The sequence below is a fragment of the Symphalangus syndactylus genome, chromosome 12 (genome assembly GCF_028878055.3).
Source record: "Symphalangus syndactylus isolate Jambi chromosome 12, NHGRI_mSymSyn1-v2.1_pri, whole genome shotgun sequence".
In the NCBI taxonomy this organism is placed as follows: Eukaryota; Metazoa; Chordata; class Mammalia; order Primates; family Hylobatidae; genus Symphalangus; species Symphalangus syndactylus.
The window spans coordinates 84,211,811-84,232,534 of NC_072441.2; the positions used below are offsets into that span (position 1 = coordinate 84,211,811).

General features: G+C 44.2%; 1 protein-coding gene across 14 annotated transcripts in view; it reads right to left on the minus strand.

The window, feature by feature from the left end:
* GON4L (gon-4 like) overlaps positions 1–20,724 on the minus strand; it is a 114,530-nt gene that overhangs the window by 71,607 nt on the left and 22,199 nt on the right. For 9 of the 14 annotated variants that reach the window (XR_010117594.1, XM_063626700.1, XM_063626708.1 and 6 more), the window contains exons 3-6: positions 8,168–8,359; positions 3,963–4,153; positions 3,155–3,229; positions 2,300–2,350 (exon numbers count right to left, since the gene is read on the minus strand). Coding sequence is in view for 13 of the 14 variants with exons in the window: in XM_063626700.1 (XP_063482770.1) it covers positions 2,300–2,350; positions 3,155–3,229; positions 3,963–4,153; positions 8,168–8,359 (509 nt within the window). In the remaining variant the exon portion in view is untranslated. Of the gene's footprint in view, positions 1–2,299; positions 2,351–3,154; positions 3,230–3,962; positions 4,154–8,167; positions 8,360–14,356; positions 14,476–15,829; positions 15,951–19,386; positions 19,407–20,724 lie in introns of those variants that run through there. The other 5 variants (XM_063626704.1, XM_063626703.1, XM_063626706.1 and 2 more) reach the window with 4 other exon arrangements.

A 20,724-nucleotide genomic window follows, 5' to 3' on the forward strand; every position in this document is an offset into this window, starting at 1 on the left:
TTAGGCTACATTAGGAGAAATATGTAATCTGGAACACTGTGGAGATAATCTAACTACTAGTCAAACCACATCTGATTCAGTAGAATCTTCTTTTGGCATACTTTTAAAAGGATATGGGACAGGCACAGTGGCTCACGCCTGTAATCCTAGCACGTTGGGAGGCCAAGGTGGGCAATCACATGGGTCAATTCGAAACCAGCTTGGCCAAAATGGTGAAACCCCATCTCTACTAAAACTACAAAAATTAGATGGGTGTGGTGGTGCATGCCTCTAGTCCCAGCTACTCAGCAGGCTGAGGCATGAGAGTCGCCTGAACCTGGGAGCCAGAGGTGGCAGTGAGCTGAGATCGCACCACTGCACTCCAGCCTAGGTGACAGAGTGAGACTCCATCTCAAAACAAAAAGGCCAGGCACAGTAGCTCATGCCTGTAATCCCAGTACTTTGGGAGGCCAAGGCGGGCAGATAACTTGAGGTCAGGAGTTTGAAACCAGGCTGGCCAAACATGGTGCAACCCCATCTCTACTAAAAATAAAAAAAAATACAAAAAAATTAGCCGGGCATGGTGGCATGCACCTGTAATCCCAGCTACTCAGGAGGCTGAGGCAGGAGAATCACTTGAACTTGGGAGGCGGAGGTTGCAGTGAGCCAGAATCATGCCACTGCACTCCAGCCTGGACAATGAAGCAAGACTCCATCTCAAAAAAAAGGCGGGGGGAGAAACTGGGGAATGTATAGCCAAGAAATGAATGTTATGAAATGACACACTAGTTTTCTTCAACTGTAGGAAAAGTAATGTGGAAGAATACACCAATTTCTTCTCTTGCTTTTTTTTTGTAGACAAGGTCTCATTATGTTGCCCAGGCTGGTCTTGAACTCCTGGCTTCAAGCAATCTTCCTACCTCCACCTCCCAAAGTGCTGGGATTACAGGCATGAGCCACCACGCCCAGCCTAGACCTGTTTCTTCTATCAGTCTCCAAGGAATAAAACCAGGACAGATAAAACCTATGATACATATTTTCAGTCTGTAAGACAAATCTTCCTTACTATCAGAAATATAATGAACTCCCTCATGACTATTACCTGCCTTGTAAGCACAAACTAGTCAAGTGCTTATTAAGAAGGATATAGCATAGCTCCAAGCACCAAAGAGCTTGCTGTACCAGAATACTTCAGATGTCTTCAAGTGGTTCTCAACACTTTAGTATTCAAAAGAATTAACTGTTGTGTTTTTGCGAATGCATATTCCGAGGCCCTGCCCATGGGTCCTGATTCTCAGGTCTAGGGTGGGCCCAAAAGTATGGAAATTTTTTTTGTTTTTGTTTTTTTGAGACAGTCTCACTCCATTGCCCAGGCTGTAGTGTAGTGGTGCAATCTCCACTCACTGCAACCTCTGCCTCCCGGGTTCAAGTGATTCTTGTGCCTCAGCCTCCCAAGCAGCTGGGATTATTGGCGCACACCACCACGCCCAGCTAATTTTTGTATTTTTAGTAGAGACAGAGTTTCACTATGTTGGCCAGGCTGGTCTCGAACTCCTGACTTCAAGTGATCCACCTGCCTCGGCCTCCCAAAGTGCTGGGATTACAGGCATGAGCCACTACACCCAGCCAAAAGTATGCATTTTTAATAAGCATGACTGAGGGATCCCACACCAAAGTGATTTTTATGCAACTGGCCCCTGGAACACACTATGAAAAATACTACACACTTTGCAACATGTGTTGTAACACAAAGAGAAAAACTGGTCTCACCCATTGATTTCAACCATTCCAAATGGTTATCTATCTAGCAATTCCAAAAAGCAATGCTTCGTATCTACTAAAATAAACTATGATCATTATAGCTTATGATCATGTAGAAACAATTCTACTGTCTTTTACAAATATTTCTTTAGGCCGGGCGCGGTGGCTCACGCTTGTAATCCCAGCACTTTGGGAGGCCGAGGCGGGCGGATCACGAGGTCAGGAGATCGAGACCACAGTGAAACCCCGTCTCTACTAAAAATACAAAAAATTAGCCGGGCGTGGTGGCGGGCGCCTGTAGTCCCAGCTACTTGGAGAGGCTGAGGCAGGAGAATGGCGGGAACCCGGCAGGCGGAGCTTGCAGTGAGCCGAGATTGCGCCACTGCACTCCAGCCTGGGTGACAGAGCGAGACTCCGTCTCAAAAAAAAAAAAAAAAAAAATATTTCTTTAAAGAGGCAAATTCAGACCACAATCTTTCCTATATTTTTCCCTGTGGGTGAATTAGATCCTATTTACCAAGCTAAAAAAAACCAACCAACAAAAAAACAGAATACTTACCACTCCTTTTTCCACTACTTCCTTCAGTTTAGAGCGTGTCATTTTAGGCTCCTAAGGAGAAAAAAACAGAAAGGAAATACTCAATAAAAATCACAGCGCAGTGAGGTGGCTCGTGCCTGTAATCCTAGCATTTTAGGGGCCAAGGTGGGAGGATGGCTTGAGGCCAGGAGTTTGAGACCAGCCTGAGCAACATAGTGAGACACTCCCCTACAAAAAAATTGTTTTAAATTAGCTGGGCATAGTTGCATGCTCCTGTAGTCCCAGCTACTCAAGAGGCTGAACTGGGAGAATCGCTCAGTCCAGCTTAGGAGTTTGAGTCTAGCCTTGATGACAGAGCAAGACCCTGTCTCTAAAAAAATAATAATAATAAAATAACAAGGCCAGGTGCAGTGGCTCACACCTGTAATCCCAGCACTTTGGGAGGCTGAGGCGGGCAGATCACAAGGTCAGGAGATCGAGACCGTCCTGGCTAACGTGGTGAAACCCCGTCTCTATTAAAAATACAAAAAATTAGCCGGGCGTGGTTGCAGGCGCCTGTAGTCCCAGCTACTCAGGAGGCTGAGGCAGGACAATGGCCTGAACCCGGGAGGCGGAGCTTGCAGTGAGCCAAGATCGTGCCACTGCACTCCAGCCTGGGCGACAGAGTGAGACTCCGTCTCAAAAATAAAATAAAATAATAATAATAATAAAATAACAAAATAAGTAAAAATTACCACGTAATTCTTATGTTTTGAGATGCTAACTGTAACCCCAGCTGCCAAACTGTTTACAAACTCCTAAGTGACCTCCTACCCTTAGCCAGTTTACAGATAACTCTGTTCCAAGACATTAAAAGAGTGATAATCAACTACTCACAAACATTGGCATATCTTCCGTCTCACTTATGGCTGCTTTCATCATAGCTACCACGTGTTCATTTGTGATTACTTCCTGGAGAAAGATGAAATTTCACTTTATGCAACAAGGGTTTGTCACCTAGACAATACTCATCTCTCCATGTAACTATTAGACCTATGTACAGGACAAATGAGAACCATATACTTGAATAGCATCAGACTGGGGTAAAGCAAGGCAACTGAAAGCAAAGAAGGCAGAAGTTTTGGCCAGAACCACACAGTTTCAAACAATGTAGCAGCAAATGAACCAATCTCATTAGTTGCTACTAGAACAGGAATGGCTCACATAAAAGGAGATCCTGAGGTAAGTAACTATATGCTTAAGAGAAAGAGTAACAAAGAGCAAAGGCTCTGCAAATAGCTGTGTTGCTACATATCAAGAAAAGTATTTACATATGTACAAAGTGCAATGAACTATTAACCAGGCATCTTTTTAGACATATCGACCCACAAGAGTAAACCCACTACGAACATTATCAACACTGAATCTGCTAAACAATACAGTAAATATGAAAATCAGTGGAGGGAAACAGGAACAGTTTATCTTTCCAATTAAATTCTTCTTTAACATGTGTTCATATTTCAAACTTGTACTGAGTGCAAGGAGAAAGCTATCTTAAATATGTAAAAACGTAAAATGTTCTGTCACAGGTAACCCACAAAATCGGTAATTCACATATCAAGAGTCAAGAATTTGCTGAACATTTTTATATGCTTTCCATGAAAAAGTTCCCTTCCATTTACATAGCTGCCCCAGTCTTACTCACATGAAGGATGTTTCGGACATTGACCGCTGTTAGATTGTGCTGCTTGGCACCATCCTCCAAGGTACGGTCAAGCATGTCGTCCAGTTTCAGGTCATATGCCAAGGTCCCTTCTTGACCCCTTCCATCTCGTTTCCTCTTGGTACCCTTTTTCTTTTTTCTCCTTTTCTCACTTTCTTCATTGTCTTGTTCTTCTGCAAATAAACCAAGAGCATCACCAGAATTCCAAAATAGCTGCTCCAGGAACTTAGCCCAGAAACCCAACAGTAAAGTGGATAAATCTCAAAAGCATTATGTTAAGTGAAAGAAACCAGATGTAAAAGGACACATACGACGGTATACCCAGTATAGAACATTGTTAGCCCAGAAAGCCAACAGTAAAGCAGATAAATCTCAAAAGCATTATGCCAAGTGAAAGAAACCAGATGTAAAAGGACACATATTATATGACAGTATAACCAGTATAGAACATTTGCATAGAAGATGCAAAACTATGGAAATAGAAATCAGTGGTTGCCAATGTTTGAGGAAGGGGGATAGCAAAGGGGAATTAGGCAACTTTTGGGGTGACAGAAATGTTCCACATTGGTTGTGGTAGCAGTTAACACAACTGTATATATTTTTCTTTCTTTTGTTTTTTTGAGACGGAGTTTTCGCTCTTTGTTGCCCAGGCTGGAGTGCAATGGTGCAGTCTCGGCTCACCGCAACCTCCGCCTTCTGGGTTCAAGTAATTCTCCTGCCTCAGCCTCCTGAGTAGCTGGAATTACAGGCATGTGCCACCACGCCCGGCTAACTTTGTATTTTTAGTAGAGATAGGGTTTCTCCATGTTGGTCAGGCTGGTATTGAACTCCCGACCTCAGATGATCCGCCTGCCTCAACCTCCCAAAGTGGTGGGATTACAGGCACATGCCACCACGCCCGGCTAATTTTGTAGTTTTAGTAGAGACCGGGTTTCTCCATGTTGCTCACGCTGGTCTCGAACTCCCGACCTGAGGTGATTCACTTGCCTCAGCCTCCCAAAGCGCTGGGATTACAGCCGTGAGTCACTGCGCCTGGCCCAACTGTACGTATTTTTCAAAACTCATCAGATACATTTTATTTTATATCTCAATAAACCTAATGAAACTTACTACATTAACAAAATGAAAGAAAAAAACATGATCTTAATAGAGATAGGAAAAAGCATTTGATGAAATTCAATATATGAAAAAACTCAGAAAACATACGAAAATTATTTCCTTAACCTAAAAAATATTTCTATGAAAAGCCTATAACTATCCTCATAGATAATGAAGGAATACTGAACATTTTCCTGTTTTGTTCAGAAATAAGACACAGATGTTGACTATCACTACTACTTATAACCTACACAGTAATGAAGGTCTAGAATATGCAATAAGAAAAATTACATGTCCATTTTAAAACCATTTGCCAAAGTGAGGCTGGATGCAGTGGCTCACACCTATAATCCCAGCCCCTTGGGAGCCCAAGGCAGGTGGATCACCTGAGGTCAGGAGTTCAAGACCAGCCTGGCCAACATGGTGAAACCTCCTCTCTACTGAAAATACAAAATTAGCCGGGCATGGTGGTGTGTCCCTGTAATCCCAATTACTCAGGAGGCTGAGACAGGAGAATCACTTGAACCCAGGAGACGGAGGTTGCAGTGAGCCGAGATCACACAACTGCACTCAAGCCTGGGCGACGAAGCAAGATTCACACACACACACACACACACACACCACACAAAAACCATTTGCTAAATCAAATAAAGAAGTCTTTAGTCATGTGTCTGTGTTATGTTTCACAATAAAAAATTTAGTATTTCAAAAGAATTTTAAGGATGCCTAATCTTATGAGCTAGCATTTCCACCCAACGAAAAAGAAGTACACATGTTCAGCAAAAAATCTATAGAATGTTCACAGCAGCACCACTCAGAGCAGCCCACAACTGAAAAGTATCCAAATGCTCATCAAGAATTGAATGGGGCCAGGTGCAGTGGTTTGCACCTGTGACCCAGTACTTCAGGAGGCCAAGGCAGGCAGATCATTTGAGGTCAGGAGTTCAAGACCAGCCTGACCAACATGGTGAAACCCTGTCTCCACTAAAAAAAAAAAAAAAAAATACAAAAATTAGCCAGCCGTGGTGGCACGTGCCTGTAGTCCCAGCTACTTGGGAAGCTGAGGCAGGAGAATCGCTTGAACCCAGGAGGGAGCAGTTGCAATGAGCCGAGATTGCACCATTGCACTCCAGCCTGGGCGACAAGAGCAAAACTCCACATCAAAAAAAAAAAAAAAAAGGCTAGGCACGGTGGCTCATGCCTGTAATCCCAACACTTTGGGAGGCTGAGGCAGGCGGATCATGAGGTCAGGACTTCTGAGACCAGCCAGACCAACATGATGAAACCCATCTCTACTAAAAATACAAAAATTAGCGGGGGAGTGGTGAAGCGCACCTGTAATCCCAGCTACTCAGAAGGCTGAGGCAGGAGAATCACCTGAACCCAGGAGGTGGAGGTTGCAGTGAGCCGAGATCACACCATTGCACTCTAGTCTGGGCGACAGAGTGAGACTCTGGCTCAAAAAAAAAGACTCTGTCTCAAAAAGAAGAAGAAGAAGAAGAAGAATTGAATGGGTAACAATGGGCACAAGGAAGCAAAAAGAAAAAAACAAAACAAAGAGTTGAATGGATAAAGAAAACATAAAGCAGACTAGGTGAGGAGGCTCATGCCTGTAATTCCAGCACTTTGAGAGATCAAGGAGGGACTGCTCGAGCCCAGAAATAAAAAACCAGCTTGGGCAATATAGTGAAAACCGTCTCTAAAAAAATAATAATAATAAAATAAAAATGAAAATTAGCCAGGCATTGTGGCATGCACCTAGAGTCCCAGTTACTGGGGAGGCTGAAGTGGGAAGATCACTTGAACCTAGGAGTTCAAGGTGCAGTGAGCTATGATTGTGGCACTGAACTTCCAGCCTGGGTGACAGAGTAGTACCTATCTCTAAAAAAAAAAATTAAAGAAAAGAAAACATACATAAAATATTCAAACAACAGAATGATATACAGCAATAAAAATGAACAATCTACAAGTACATCCAAGAATATGGATGAATTTCATAAAACAATGTTGAGGCCAGGCACGGTGGCTCACGCCTGTAATCCTAGCACGTTGGGAGGCCGAGGCGGGCAGATGACCTGAGGTCAGGAGTTCGAGACCAGCCTGGCCAACATGGTGAAACCCCGTCTCTACAAAAAATACAAAAATTAGCTGGGCATGATGGCGGGTGCCTGTAATCCCAGCTACTAGGGATGCTGAGGCGGGAGAATCGCTTGAACCTGGGAGGCGGAAGTTGCAGCGACCTGAGATCAAGCCATTGCATTCCAACAGCCTGGGCAACAAAGCGAGACTCTGTCTCAAAAAAAAGAAAAAAAAATTAGCCGGCTGTGACGGCACGCACTTATAGTCCCAGCTACTTAGGGCTAAGACAAAAAGATCACTTTAACCCAGGAGGTCAAGGCCACAGTGAGCCGTGATGGCACCACTACACTCCAGTCTGAGTGACAGAGTGAGACCATGTCTTAAAAAAAAAAAAGGCAGTTATAAAATGTACACACATGATTCCATTCAAATAAAAGACAAAAAGACAAAACAACTGGCTAGGCGCAGTGGCTCACACCTGTAATCCCAGCACTTTGTGAAGCCAAGGTAGGTGGATCACCTGAAGTCAGGAGTTCGAGACCAACCTGGCCAACATAGCAAAACCGTGTCTCTACCAAAAATACAAAAATTAAGCCAGGTGTGGTGGCGGGCACCTGTAATCCCAGCTACTCCGGAGGCTGAGGCAGGAGAATCGCTTGAACCCAGGAGGCAGCGGTTGCCGTGAGCCGAGATCACGCCCCTGTACTCCAGCCTGGGCGACAAGAGCAAAACTCCGTCTCAAAAAAAAAAAAAAAACAATTGAACCAATATATGATGCTAGACATCAGGATAGTGGTTAACCTATGGGTAGAGGGCAATTGAAAGGGAAGACAAGATGGACTTCTGGGTATTGATAACATTCTCTATCTTGATCTGGGTCCTGCTTACAAGGGTGTATTAAATTTGTGAAAATATAGTGAATTCAGGATATCTTAGGACATGTGCAGTTTTCTACATACTATACTTCAATAAAGAGGTTTCATTTAATTAAAAAGAAAAAGAAAGCCTACCCATTGGAATGAAGAGTCCACCATCTTCTATCTCTTCCTCAGGTTGGTGAAACAGAGTCCTGAGTGGCTTTTCTTGAGGAGAGGCACAAACATCTGGCTGGGTTGATTTCCTGGGCTGGCTTACTGGTTTTGCAGACTGGCTGCCTGATGGCAGTGAAGGTATCTCCCCTTCAGAATTCATTTGAGGTTTCCCTGGAAGAATCACAAATATTGCTCCACACTTTGACCATTCTCAATCATACTCTGTTGTAGAATTCAGCATCTTATTATAGTCTTTTTAGGTAGACAACTTCATGAATTAAGCATATACTACACAGGAATTTTCCTCTCTTAAATCAAAGCTCAGATCCAATTTACTCATCTGTAAACTCAGGGAGTTAAACTAGGTAATTCCTAAGGTCTTTTTATTTCTAATATGCTTTCAGTTTTACATTTTTTCCTATGAAAAATCAGACTCGTAATTGTAGGGTAAATTCCTGATGACATTTTATATAGATGACCATTAACACCATATTTCATCAACTATAAATATAATTATAAAATGCCCTGACTTTGTAAATCAATTTGGCAGAGCAGAAGAGTAATTGTCACCATAAAATTGTAAATATATGGTTCTACAGTTCATTAGACAACTTTCTCACCTCAACACTTCATAAACACTCCCTTTGTGGGGGCAATAGGTGAGGATAGCATTAAAAAGACAGAGAAAAAAGGGGTGATGGTGCATGCTTGTAGTCCTAGTTACTTGGGGGGGGGCTGAGCTGGGAGGATGGCTTGAGGCCAGGATTTTGAGGTTACAGGGAGATACGATTAAACACTGCACTCCAGACTGGACAACGCAGCAAGACCCTGTCACGCAAAAAAAAAAAAAGCCAGGTGCTTACAGTCAATGACTATAATTCCAGCACTTTGGGAGGCTGAAGGCAGGAGGATCACTTGAACCCAGGAGTTTGAGACCAGTCTGAGCAACATATCGAGGCTTTGTCTCTACTAAAAATAAAAATAAAAAATTAGGCTAGGCCAGGTGGCTCACACCTGTAATCCCATTACTTTGGGAGGCCAGGGCAGGAAGATCGCTTGAGCCAGGATCCAGGAGTTCGGGACCAGCCTGGGCAACATTTGGAGATACCTTTTTCTCTACAAAAATGTAGAGCTCTAAAATTAGCTGGGTGTGGTGGGAGAATCACTTGGGCCCTGGAATTCAAGGCTGCAATGAGTTGTGATCATGCCATTGCACTCCAGCCTGGGTGTCAGGGCAAGACACTGTCATGCACTGTTACACACACGCACAAGCGTGCAAATAAATATTCATGTAGTATTAAAAGTAGGCTGGGCACAGTGGCTCACATCTGTAATCTCTGCACTTTGGAAGGCTGAGGCAGGCAGATCACTTGAGGTCAGGAGTTGGAGACCAGCCTGGCCAACATGACGAAACCTCGGCTGTAAAAAAAAAATACAAAAATAAGCCAGGCATGGTGGCAGGCACCTGTAATCCCAGTTACTTGGGAGGCTGAGGCAGGAGAATCGCTTGAACCTGGAAGGCAGAGGTTGCAGTGAGCCAAGATAGTAGTGCCACTTCACTCCAGCCTGGGCAACAGAGAGAAACTCCATCTCAAACAAAACAAACAAAAAAAGAATGCTGGGCGCAGTGGCTCACGCCTGTAATCTCAGCACTTTGGGAGGCTGAGATGGGTGGATCACGTGAGTTCAGGAGTTAGAGACCAGCTTGGCCAACATGGCAAAACCCCATCTCTACTAAAAATACAAAAAATCAGCCAGGCATGGTAGCGGGCACCTGTAATCTCAGCTACTTGGGATGCTGAGGTAGGAGAATTGCTTGAACCCAGTAGGTGGAGGTTGCAGTGTGCCGAGATCGCGCCACTGACCTCCAGCCTGGGCGACAGAGAGACTCTATCTCAAAAAAAAAAAAAGTAAACATCAGAAATCAGGCTATCAAGGAAATAGCTTGCATATATACAGAAAATCCCTGGACTATACACAAAAAATTGTTTAACAGTTACCTGGGAAGATGACTTGGGGAGCAAGAGTACAGAGTGAAAGGATGCCTAAATTTTCACTGTGTACTTTTTATATTTCTGAATTTTTTCCCTAGTTTGTGTATTACTTAGTTGAACATTTTCTTTCAAAACACATAGCCAGTCTTTATACTTGGGTCTCACTCTGTCGCCTAGCCTGGAGTGCAATGGCATTGTTATATTTTACTTCCATCACACCATCCAGCTAAATCTTCTGCTTTAATGGTGTTTATTCTAATAGAATTTTACTTGTTCTTCTGAATTTGACTTACATACCCTAATTTCCACTTATGCTTCTTCTTTCTTTGCCTCCTAAAAGTGAGTAGCATGATTTTAGCTTATAATTAGTTGATTTGTGCTGTTCTCAGCTAATTTTGATGTTATGATCAGCCAGCCATCGTGGTTCACACCTGTAGTCCTAGCACTTTGGGAGGCCAAGGTGGGCGGATTGCTTGAGCTCAGGAGTTCAAGACCATGCTGGGCAACATGGTAAAACCTCGTCTCTACTAAAACACAAAAAATCAGCCAGGCGTGGTGGCAGGTGCCTGTAATTCCAGCTATTCAGCAGGCACAAGAATCACCTGAACCGGGGAGGCAGCAGTTGCAGTGAGCCAAGGTCGCAACACTGCATTCCAGCCTGGGCGACACAGCAAGGTCACTGTCTCCAAAAAATAAACAAATAAATATAAATTAAAAAATAATAATTTTGATGTTATCAACATACAGTTCTTAGGCTGGCAGTAAATAAGTTACAGATATGCTCTGAATAAAGTTTTGCTTTCTCTCTCTTATTCTGCTCAGCTTCTCTTTCTGAGGTCTTTTAGCATTCAGCATATCTATAAAGGAAGGTGGGGTCCTAAAGGGCTCTAGGAAAGGGAATTAAATTGAAAAGCATTGTAGAGTCAGAGAGAAAAAAAGGTTGTAGAAAAAAGGAACATTTCCTCTCTATAGGGTATGAAAAATGATTTTGTGGTGCAGCTGATAATGTGTTTGCAGGGACAGTTTTTTTTTTTTTTTTTTTTTTCCAGACAGAGTCTCGCTCTGTGGGCCAGGCTGGAGTGCGGTGGCACGATCTCGGCTCACCGCAACCTCCGTCTCCCGGGCTCAAGCAATTCTCCTGCCTCAGGCTCCCGAGTAGCTGGGATTATAGGCGTGTGTCACCACGCCCAGCTAATTTTTTATTTTTAGTAGAGATGGGATTTCACCATGTTGGCCAGGCTGGTTTCGAACTCCTGACCTCAGGTAATCTATCCCTCTAGGCCTCCCAAAGTGCTGGGATTACAGGCATGAGCCACTGCACCCAGCCCCGCAGGGACAGTTTTAAAAAGTAGTTCCAATTTTTTTCTTCTGAGACGGAGTTTCATTCTTGTTGCCTAAGCTGGAGTGCAATGGCACGATCTCGGCTCACTGCCACCTCCGCCTCCCGGGTTCAAGAGATTCTCCTGGCTCAGCCTTCGAGTGGCTGGGATTACAGGCCTGCACCACCACACCCGGCTAATTTGGTATTTTTAGTAGAGATGGGGTTTCTCCATGTTGGTCAGGCTGGTCTCGAACTCCTGACCTCAGGTGATCCGCCCACCTCCACCTCCCAAAGTGCTGGGATTACAGGCACGAGCCACCGCGCTTGGCCAAGTAGTTCCAATTTTTTGTTGTTGCTGAGACAGGGTCTTGCTCTGTCCCCTAGGCTGGAGTGCAGTGGTGCGATCTCAGCTCACTGCGGCCTCAACCTCCTGGGCTCAAGTGATCCTTCCACCTCAGCATCCCAAGTAGCTGAGACTACAGGTTCCTGCCACCACGCCCAGCTAATTTTATTTTATTTTTGTAGAGATGGGGTCTCACTATGTTGCCAAGTCTGGTCTTGAACTCCTGGCCTTAAGTAATCCTCCCACCTCAGCCTCCCAATGTACAGGGATAGGTGTGAGCTAACATGCCTGACCCCAAATATTTTTTAAGTAGTAAAAATGTCAGTGGAAGAGGCTCTGCCTACCAAAGTGAACCTCTGTGTTTTGAAGGGCAATACTTGCTTAGATTTAAAAGTTCTGATATGCTTGTTTAAAAAGTAATTTGTGGGCTGGGCATGGTGGCTCATGGCTGTAATCCCAGCACTTTGGGAGGCTGAGGTGGACAGGTCACTTGAGCTCAGGAGTTTAATGCCAGCCTGGCTAATGTGGTGAAACGCTGTCTTGAAAAAAAATACAAAAATTAGCCAGGCATAGTGGTGCACACCTATAGTCCCAGCTACTTGGGAGACTAAGGTGGGAGAATCACTTGAGCCTAGGAGGTCGAGGCAGCAGTGAGCTGTAATTGCACTGCTGTACTCCAGCCTAGGTAACACAGTGGGACCCTGTCTAAAAAAAAAAAAAGTCATTTGTGGCTTCATGCCTGTAATTCCGGCGTTTTGGGAGGCCAAGGCAAGAGGATTACTTGAAGCCAAGAGTTAGAGGTTGTAGTGAGCCATTATTGTACTACTGCGCTCTAGCCTGGGCTACAGAGTAAGAATCGCTCTAAAAATAAATAAATAAATAAAGTTATTTCTAGCTGAGCCCAGTGGCTCACACCTGTAAGCCCAGCACTTTAGGAGGCTGAGGCAGCAGGATCACTTAAGGCCAGGAATTCTAGGTTGCAGTGAATTATGAGACCTCATCTGTTAAAAAAACAAACAAACAAACAAAAAACATTTCTATGCTGGGCAACTTACAGAGACCTTGTGTCTGCAAAAAGTCAACAACAACAACAAAAAAGCTGGGTGTGGTGGTGCAGGTCTGTAGTCCCAGCTTTTTTTAGCTGGATGATGTGGCTCCTGCCTATAGTCCCAGTTACTTGGTAGGATCAGTTCAGCCCAGGAGTTAGAAGCTGCAGTGAGCTATGATCGTACCACTGGACTATAGCCTGGATGACAGAGTGAGACCTCATCTCTTTAAAAAAAAAAAAAAAAAGGTTTAAGCACTAACACCTGCAGCCAAGAAACATGATTTAGGCTGGGCAATGCAAACCCAGGAGGCAGAACTTACAGTGAGCCGAAATCACACCACTGCACTCCAGCCTGTAATCCCAACACTTTGGAAGGCCGAGGTGGGTGGATCACTTGAGATCAGGAGTTCAAGACCAACCTGGCCAACATGGCGAAACCCTCTCTCTACTAAAAATACAAAAATTAGCCAGGCGCAGTGGCACATGCCTGTAATCCCAGCTACTCGGGAGGCTGAGGCAAGAGAATCACCTGAGCCCGGGAGGTGGAGGTTGCTGTGAGCTAAGATCATACCACTACACTCCAACCTGGGCAACAAAGCGAGACTCTGTCTCAAAAAAAAAAAAAAAAAAAAAAGAAAAAAAAAAGAAAAAAGAGCCGGGCGCGGTGGCTCACGCCTGTAATCCCAGCACTTTGGGAGGCCGAGGCGGGCGGATCACAAGGTCAGGAGATCGAGACCATCCTGGCTAACACGGTGAAACCCCGTCTCTACTAAAAATACAAAAAATTAGCCGGGCGAGGTGGCAGGTGCCTGTAGTCCCAGCTACGCGGGAGGCTGAGGCAGGAGAATGGCGTGAACCCCGGGGGGCGGAGCCTGCAGTGAGCCGAGATCGCGCCACTGCACTCCAGCCTGGGTGAAAGAGAGAGACTCTGCCTCAAAAAAAAAAAAAAAAAAAAAAGAAAAAAGAAACATGATTTAACAATGTATTGCCCGGCAAGGTGCACCCGGCACAGTGGCTCACGCCGTAATCTCAGCACTTCGGGAGGCCGAGGCAGGTGGATCACAAGGTCAGGAGTTCGAGACCAGCCTGACCAACATGGGGAAACCCCACCTCTACTGAAAATACAAAAATTAGCCAGGCGCAGTGGCAGGCGCCTGTAATCCCAGCTACTCGGGAGGCTGAGGCAGGAGAATTGCTTGAACCCAGGAAGTGGAGGTTGCAGTGAGCCGAGATCATGCCACTGCACTCCAGCCTGGGTGACAGAGCGAGACTCTGTCTCAAAAACAAACAAACAACAACAACAACAAAAAGGTATCAATTGTAACGAAATGTCAATACTTCAAAATAATCCAACTATCTTTCTATGTAGTATTTTCATTTTTTCTACAGTGTATATGATGCTGCTGCTTTCACAATCAGAAAACTAAAATGTTACTTAAAGTAAAACGACAAAAACACATACTAAATAGCAGGGCTACGGGTGATTTTTATTTTCTCCTTTAAAGTTTTCAATATTTTCCAAAGTAGATTTATGTGAATTGTCAATCTTTCTTTCTTCCTCTTTGTTTTGTGTTACATTATCTGATTGGCAAAAAAAAAAAAAAAAAAAAAAAAGGTTACTTGAAGAAAAATTCTGGAGAGACATTCCTAGTGTACTTTTATTGCTACTACTTGTATATATAACTAATTAAAGTGCAAAGTAGTATAATCAATTTTCAATTCTCCAGATTAATGAAGGGGAGTGATATCACAGATAATACTAAACAATAAATGTTTATTTAAATCTGGATATCTGTAAACTGATTTTTAAAATCTCTTAATTACACTTATCAGTAACTGAGTGACTATGAATCCATAGTTATTTATCCATTCCTTCTCTAGCATTTTCATTTTATAATTTCCTCCAGTTCCTTCTGACAACTTATCTTGAAAAAATATTCAATAATCTTGCTGCCTTCTCTAGCTATTTCTCACCCATTCTCCCACTGCAAAAAAAGGAAGGAAGGCTGGGCATGGTGGCTCACGCCTGTAATCCCAGCACTTTGGGAGGCTGAGGCGGGCAGATCACAAGGTCAGGAGATCAAGACCATCCTGGCTACGGGGAAACCCCATCTCTATTAAAAATAAAAAAAATTAGCCGGGCATGGTGGCGGGCGCCCGTAGTCCCAGCTACTCAGGAGGCTGAGGCAGAAGAATGGCGTGAACCCGGGAGGTGGAGCTTGCAGTGAGCCGAGATCACGCCACTGCACTCCAGCCTGGCCAACAAAGTGAGACTCCTTCTCAAAAAAAAAAGGGGGGGGGAGAAGGAAGGGGAGGGGAGGGGAGGGGAGGGAAGGGGATAAGAGGGAAGAGGAGAGTGAGGAGGAGAGGGGAGGAGAGGAGGAGGGGAGGAAGGGAGGAGGGGAGGAAGGGAGGAGGGGAGGAGGGGGATGGGGGAGAGAGGAAAGAAAGAAAGAAATCTCTGGTGTTTCATTCCTCCTCCTCTTTCTTTTTTTTTACAGACAAGGTCTTGCTCTGTCACCCAGGCTGGAATGCAGTGGTGCGATCAGAGCTCACTGCAACCTTGAACTCCTGGGCTCAAGCTATCCCCCTAGCTACTCCTTAGTAGCTAGGACTACAGGTATGCACTACCACATTTGGCTAATTTTTTAAAGTTTTCTGTAGAGATGGAACCTAGCTATGTTGCCCAGGCTGTTCCTGAACTCCTGGCCACAAGATCCTCACACCTTGGCCTTCCAAAGTGTTGGGATTACAGGTGTGAGCCACTGTTCCCAGCCCCATTTCTTCCTCTTTAACTGCTTCATATAACATCCTTTCCCCAACAAATTCCTGAATCTCCTCTCCAAGATCATCAATCTTCAAATGTAACCTTTTTCTCAGGTATTATCCTTATCCCTCCTTTGCTACTAAATTTTAAATTTACATTTTAAAGTACCTTGTTCTTAAAGCTCTCCTTCCTCTTTTCACTTTTACTACTACTTCTCCAGTTGTTCCTTCTGTTATCTTCTTCCTCAAGGCAAGGTTGTCTTCAATCCACTGCTCTTCCCCCACCATGTCTGTTTCCATGGAGAAGAACCATGACTAACACTGAACATTTCTAGTCCTTGCCTCTTATTAAACTTCAATCTCAGATTTCTATTTTTGCTTGCTGGCCCTATTGTCACCTCACATTCCATTTGAGGTAGATCAGCAGGACTTGTTTTCCAAGCACTGTTCAAAAGACCCCGCTGAACAAAACAGGAGCTAATCAAAGAAACTGACCAAAACCAGCTAAAAGCAAGATGGTGATGAAAGCCACCTCCTGTTGCCCTCCTTGTATCTGCATGCTAAAAGAACCTCCCACCAGCACCATGACAGTTTACAAATGCCATGGCAACCCCCAGATGTTACCTTTTATGGTTTACAAGGGGAGGGATTCTCAGTTCCGGGAAGTCCTCGCCCTTTTTCCAGAAAATCCATTAAAAATCCCCCCCCTTATTTTATCATATAATCAAAGTATAGCCATATATATATGGCTATATAGGTCTCATGCTTTTGAGGGTCACTGTTGACCACCCGCTAGGTGCTCTGGGATTTTCGTCATTTGGTATGGAGACCCTCATGGGCTGATGCCCGGATACTCTGGGTATTTTGGCATTTGGCACCGTTTCATTTTTTTTCCATATTGTCTTTGTATATATATAGCCAGCCAGCAATCTGCAGGTCTGCTGCTGCTGCTGCTGCTTCTCTTACAGAGCAGCCATTTCTCTTCCTGTTGCTCTAATAAACTTACTTTCAATTCACTCTGTTGGCTCATTCATGATTCCTTCCAGTGCAAAGCCAAGAACGCTCCTGGGCTGAGCCCCAATTTGGGGTTCACCTGCGTCATTCCTTGGTGACCATGAAGGGACCAATAATAAGCCAAAGGGAACAGAGGGAGATCTTTAGCCAGACCCTAAATTAAGACTGATTGGGTTGAGCACCGTGGCTCACGCCTGTAATCCTAGCACTTTGGGAGGCCAAGGCAGGTGGATTGCCTGAGCTCAGGAGTTTGATACTAGCCTGGGCAACAGAGCAAAACCCCAGCTCTACTAAAAATACAAAAAATTAGCCAGCCATGGTGGTGCACGCCTGTAGTCCCAGGTACTTGGGAAGCTGAGGCATGAGAATTGCTTGAACCCAAAGACTGACTGGCACCATTTGGCCTCCACAAAAAGATGAGTGTCCACTTTGTTCCCCTTCAATGTGTGTTTTGTTTTGGTTTTTTTTTTGAGACGACATCTTGCTCTGTCACGCAGGGTGGAGTGCAGTGGCACGATCTCGGCTCACTGCAACCTCGCCTCCCGGGTTCAAGCGATTCTCCTGCTTCAGCCTCCCGAGTAGCTGGGATGACAGGTGCCTGCCACCACGCCCAGCTACTTTTTGTATTTTTAGTAGAGACAGGGTTTCACCACATTGGCCAGGTTGGTCTTGAACTCCTGACCTCGTGATCCCCCGCCTCGGCCTCCCAGAGTGCTGGGATTATAGGCGTGAGCCACCACGCCTGGCCGATGTGGTGTTCTTTCACTGATTTACTTTCACTCTCTTCTCTCTCCCTTTACCTTTTCAAATCAATCAGGAAATGGGAATAGTGTCTCTGGGTTGTTAGTTCGTTGTCCCCCATCATCTGGATGCCCCAGACAGAAGCACACCTGGACATCCACGTTCTCTGTAATTTACTTTGTCACCTTCTCTCTCAGACCTTTTCTCTTTAGCTTCTAATGACCAGTCATTTTACTCTTCTGCTCTTAGTGCCTAAATGCACACTTATCCTGTTGTCATGTTTGTAGTCTCTGTTTTGGCAATTTGGGCAGTTGTTTCTATTCTATGTAAGGCAGGCTTTTGTTATTTTGATAGGTATTCCTTTGCGCTGACTCTGGGATGTCAGAGTCACATTGTTCTGTGGCCCCAACTGTGTTAGGTCTCATGCCTTTGGGCCTCACTGTTGGCCACCCCTAGATGCTCCCAGGTTTTCAGCATTTGGTATGGGGACCCTCACTAGCCAATGTCTAGATACTCCAGGTTTTTCAGCATTTGGTGCCGTTTCATTTTTTTCCTTACTCTGTCATTCCACCCACTTCAGCAACTTCTTCTAGCCCCTCCTAAAATCATAAATTTTCTTTTCTGCAACAGGTCTCTCCCTGTCTGTTTTTCTTTCTGCTCAAAATCAGGGTCCCAAATGAGCTGCCTTGTTCAAGCCCATTTTTCTGGAGGCCCTGAACCCCTGACCTAATGACGACTCCCTGCAATGGCAGAAAAGCAGCCGCCTGAACATTTTTTTGGTGTCTCCACTGATGGGTGAGTTCTCCACTGTCTCAGGGACTCCAAGGACACCCCCTGAACAACAACCCCTCTCTTCCCCAATTCACATTTGCTGCTCTGGGAGCCTGTTTTTCCTAGCTTCCTTTCCCTTTCCGCCTCTTCTGTCTTCTTTTATTATACTTCTACTGGTCATGTCTCTCTAGGATTGTGGGTCCCTGGGACAGTCCCAAGGTCTTGGGTCCAAGATCTCTGATCTTGAAGTTGTCATGGTAAGGTGCCCCTTCATCCGTCAGTGAGTATTCTGGCTTGCTCTCTCTCCCTCTCTTTCTCTGTCCCCCACCAGAGAAACAAAGGGAAAGGTACCCCTCATCCCCCTACTCTCCCTCCTTTCCCTCTTTTTCTTTCCTGCCCTTTTTAATCATCTCCTCCTCCTCTGAAGCTGAAGGGGAAAAAAAAGGATAAAAGAGGGTTTTAAAATCAAAACTGTTATGAAAACTACCTTACCCAAATTCTAGTCTACAGTTTCCTTGGATTACCTATTAGAAAAAACAAAGTTTAGCCATGTGAACAGGTTTCAAAATTGTCAGAAATATTTAAATCCAGCTATCTTTAGTAACGTCCAAAGGCTTTTCAAGTTCACATGAACCCTTTGGTAAATAAAACTCATTTTCAAATTATTAATAAAGACTGAGCATTGTCGCTTACACCTCCCAACATTTTGGGAGGCTAAGGTGGGAGGACTGCTTGAGCCCAGGAGTTCAGGACCAGCCTGGGCAACATAGTGAGACTCCATCTCTAAAAAAAAAAAAAAAAATTAGCCAGGTGTGATAGCACACACCTATAGACCCAGCTACTCAGGAGGCTGAAGTGGAAGATCACTTGACCCCAAGAGCTGGAAGCTGCAGTGAGCTGTGATCATGCCACTGCACTCCAGCCTGGGCAACAGAAACCTTGTCTCAAAAAATTAATTAATTAAATAATTGATGGAAATAGAAATGTCTTCAGAATTGTATAAATAAGACTAATTTAAGATTGTTGGCTCAATGAAAATAGCTGAATCTTCTCAGTTACTGGCAAAATGCCCATGTGTTTAAGTTTCTTACTTAGGGGTTCACCTAATGTTCAGAGTTCAAAAATGGTTAACCAGGAAATAACTTTGAATAATGGCCAATTTTGTCTAATATAGTTCTAGCTAAGAACAGTGGCTCTCACCTGTAATCCCAGCACTTTGGGTGGCCAAGGCAGGTGGATCACTTGAGGTCAGGAGTTTGAGACCAGCTTGGCCAACATGGCAAAACCCCATGGCTACTAAAAATACAAAAGTTAGCCAGGCGTGGTGGTGCATGCATCCCAGCTACTCGGGAGGCTGAGGCCCAAGAAGCTCTTGAATCCGGGAGGCGGAGGTTACAGTAAGCTAAGATTATGCCACTGCACTCCAACCTGGGTGACAGAGTGAGACTCTGTCTCAAAATATATATATATATATATATATATATATATAATAATAAATTAGGTAAATATAATGAGATAAATGCTTGTAAGTGAACTTTTTGTATAATTTAAAATCTTAAAATCGTTTTGGATGCTTATTGGATGCCTGGGTCATTTCCAATTAAGAAAGGAATATTATATAGGGAAACATTTTACAATAAAATAAAAAATTTTAAAAACTGTGGAATGGTTCTCATCTATCAAATGCTAATATCTGATAGTTCAGGATTTCTTGCTTCCTAGGTTTATATAAAACTTACCAAAGAAGATGTGTTTTTATTGAGAAAAAGAATAATTGTGTCTAATTCAAAAGTTATCTAAAGGTTGATTCAAATTATGGACTTGAAAAGGTTATTTATATAACCAGGTAGAAAGGAACCAGTAAGTACGGGAGAGATAGGTAAAGAAAGTTATGGAAGTTCAGAGGTATTTTTGGTAAGGAAGGTTATAAAGAAAAGAGAATAATTCTACATAAGAAAGAATCCTGCAGATCTCAGTGGGAAAAAAAAAAAAGGATCTTATATGGTAAATTATTGTTCTAGAGTAGCAGAATGACTAGTTATTTAAGAAAAGTATGGCTGGGCGCGGTGGCTCACGCTTGTAATCCCAGCACTTTGGGAGGCCGAGGAGGGCGGATCACCAGGTCAGGAGATCGAGACCACGGTGAAACCCCATCTCTACTAAAAATACAAAAAAAAATTAGCCGGGCGTGGTGGCGGGTGCCTGTAGTCCCAGCTACTCGGAGAGGCTGAGGCAGGAGAATGGCGTGAACCCAGGAGGCGGAGCTTGCAGTGAGCCGAGATCGCGCCACTGCACTCCAGCCTGGGTGACACAGCGAGACTCCGTCTCAAAAAAAAAAAAAAAAGAAAAGTAGCATAGGCCAGGCACAGTGGCTTATGCCTGTAATCCCAGCACTTTGGGAGGCCAAGGTGGGTGGATCACTTGAGGTTAGGTGTTTGAGACCAGCCTGGCCAAGATGGTGAAACCTTGTCTCTACTAAAAATACAAAAATTAGCTGGGCGTGGTGGCACACGCCTGTAATTCCAGCTACTTTTGAGG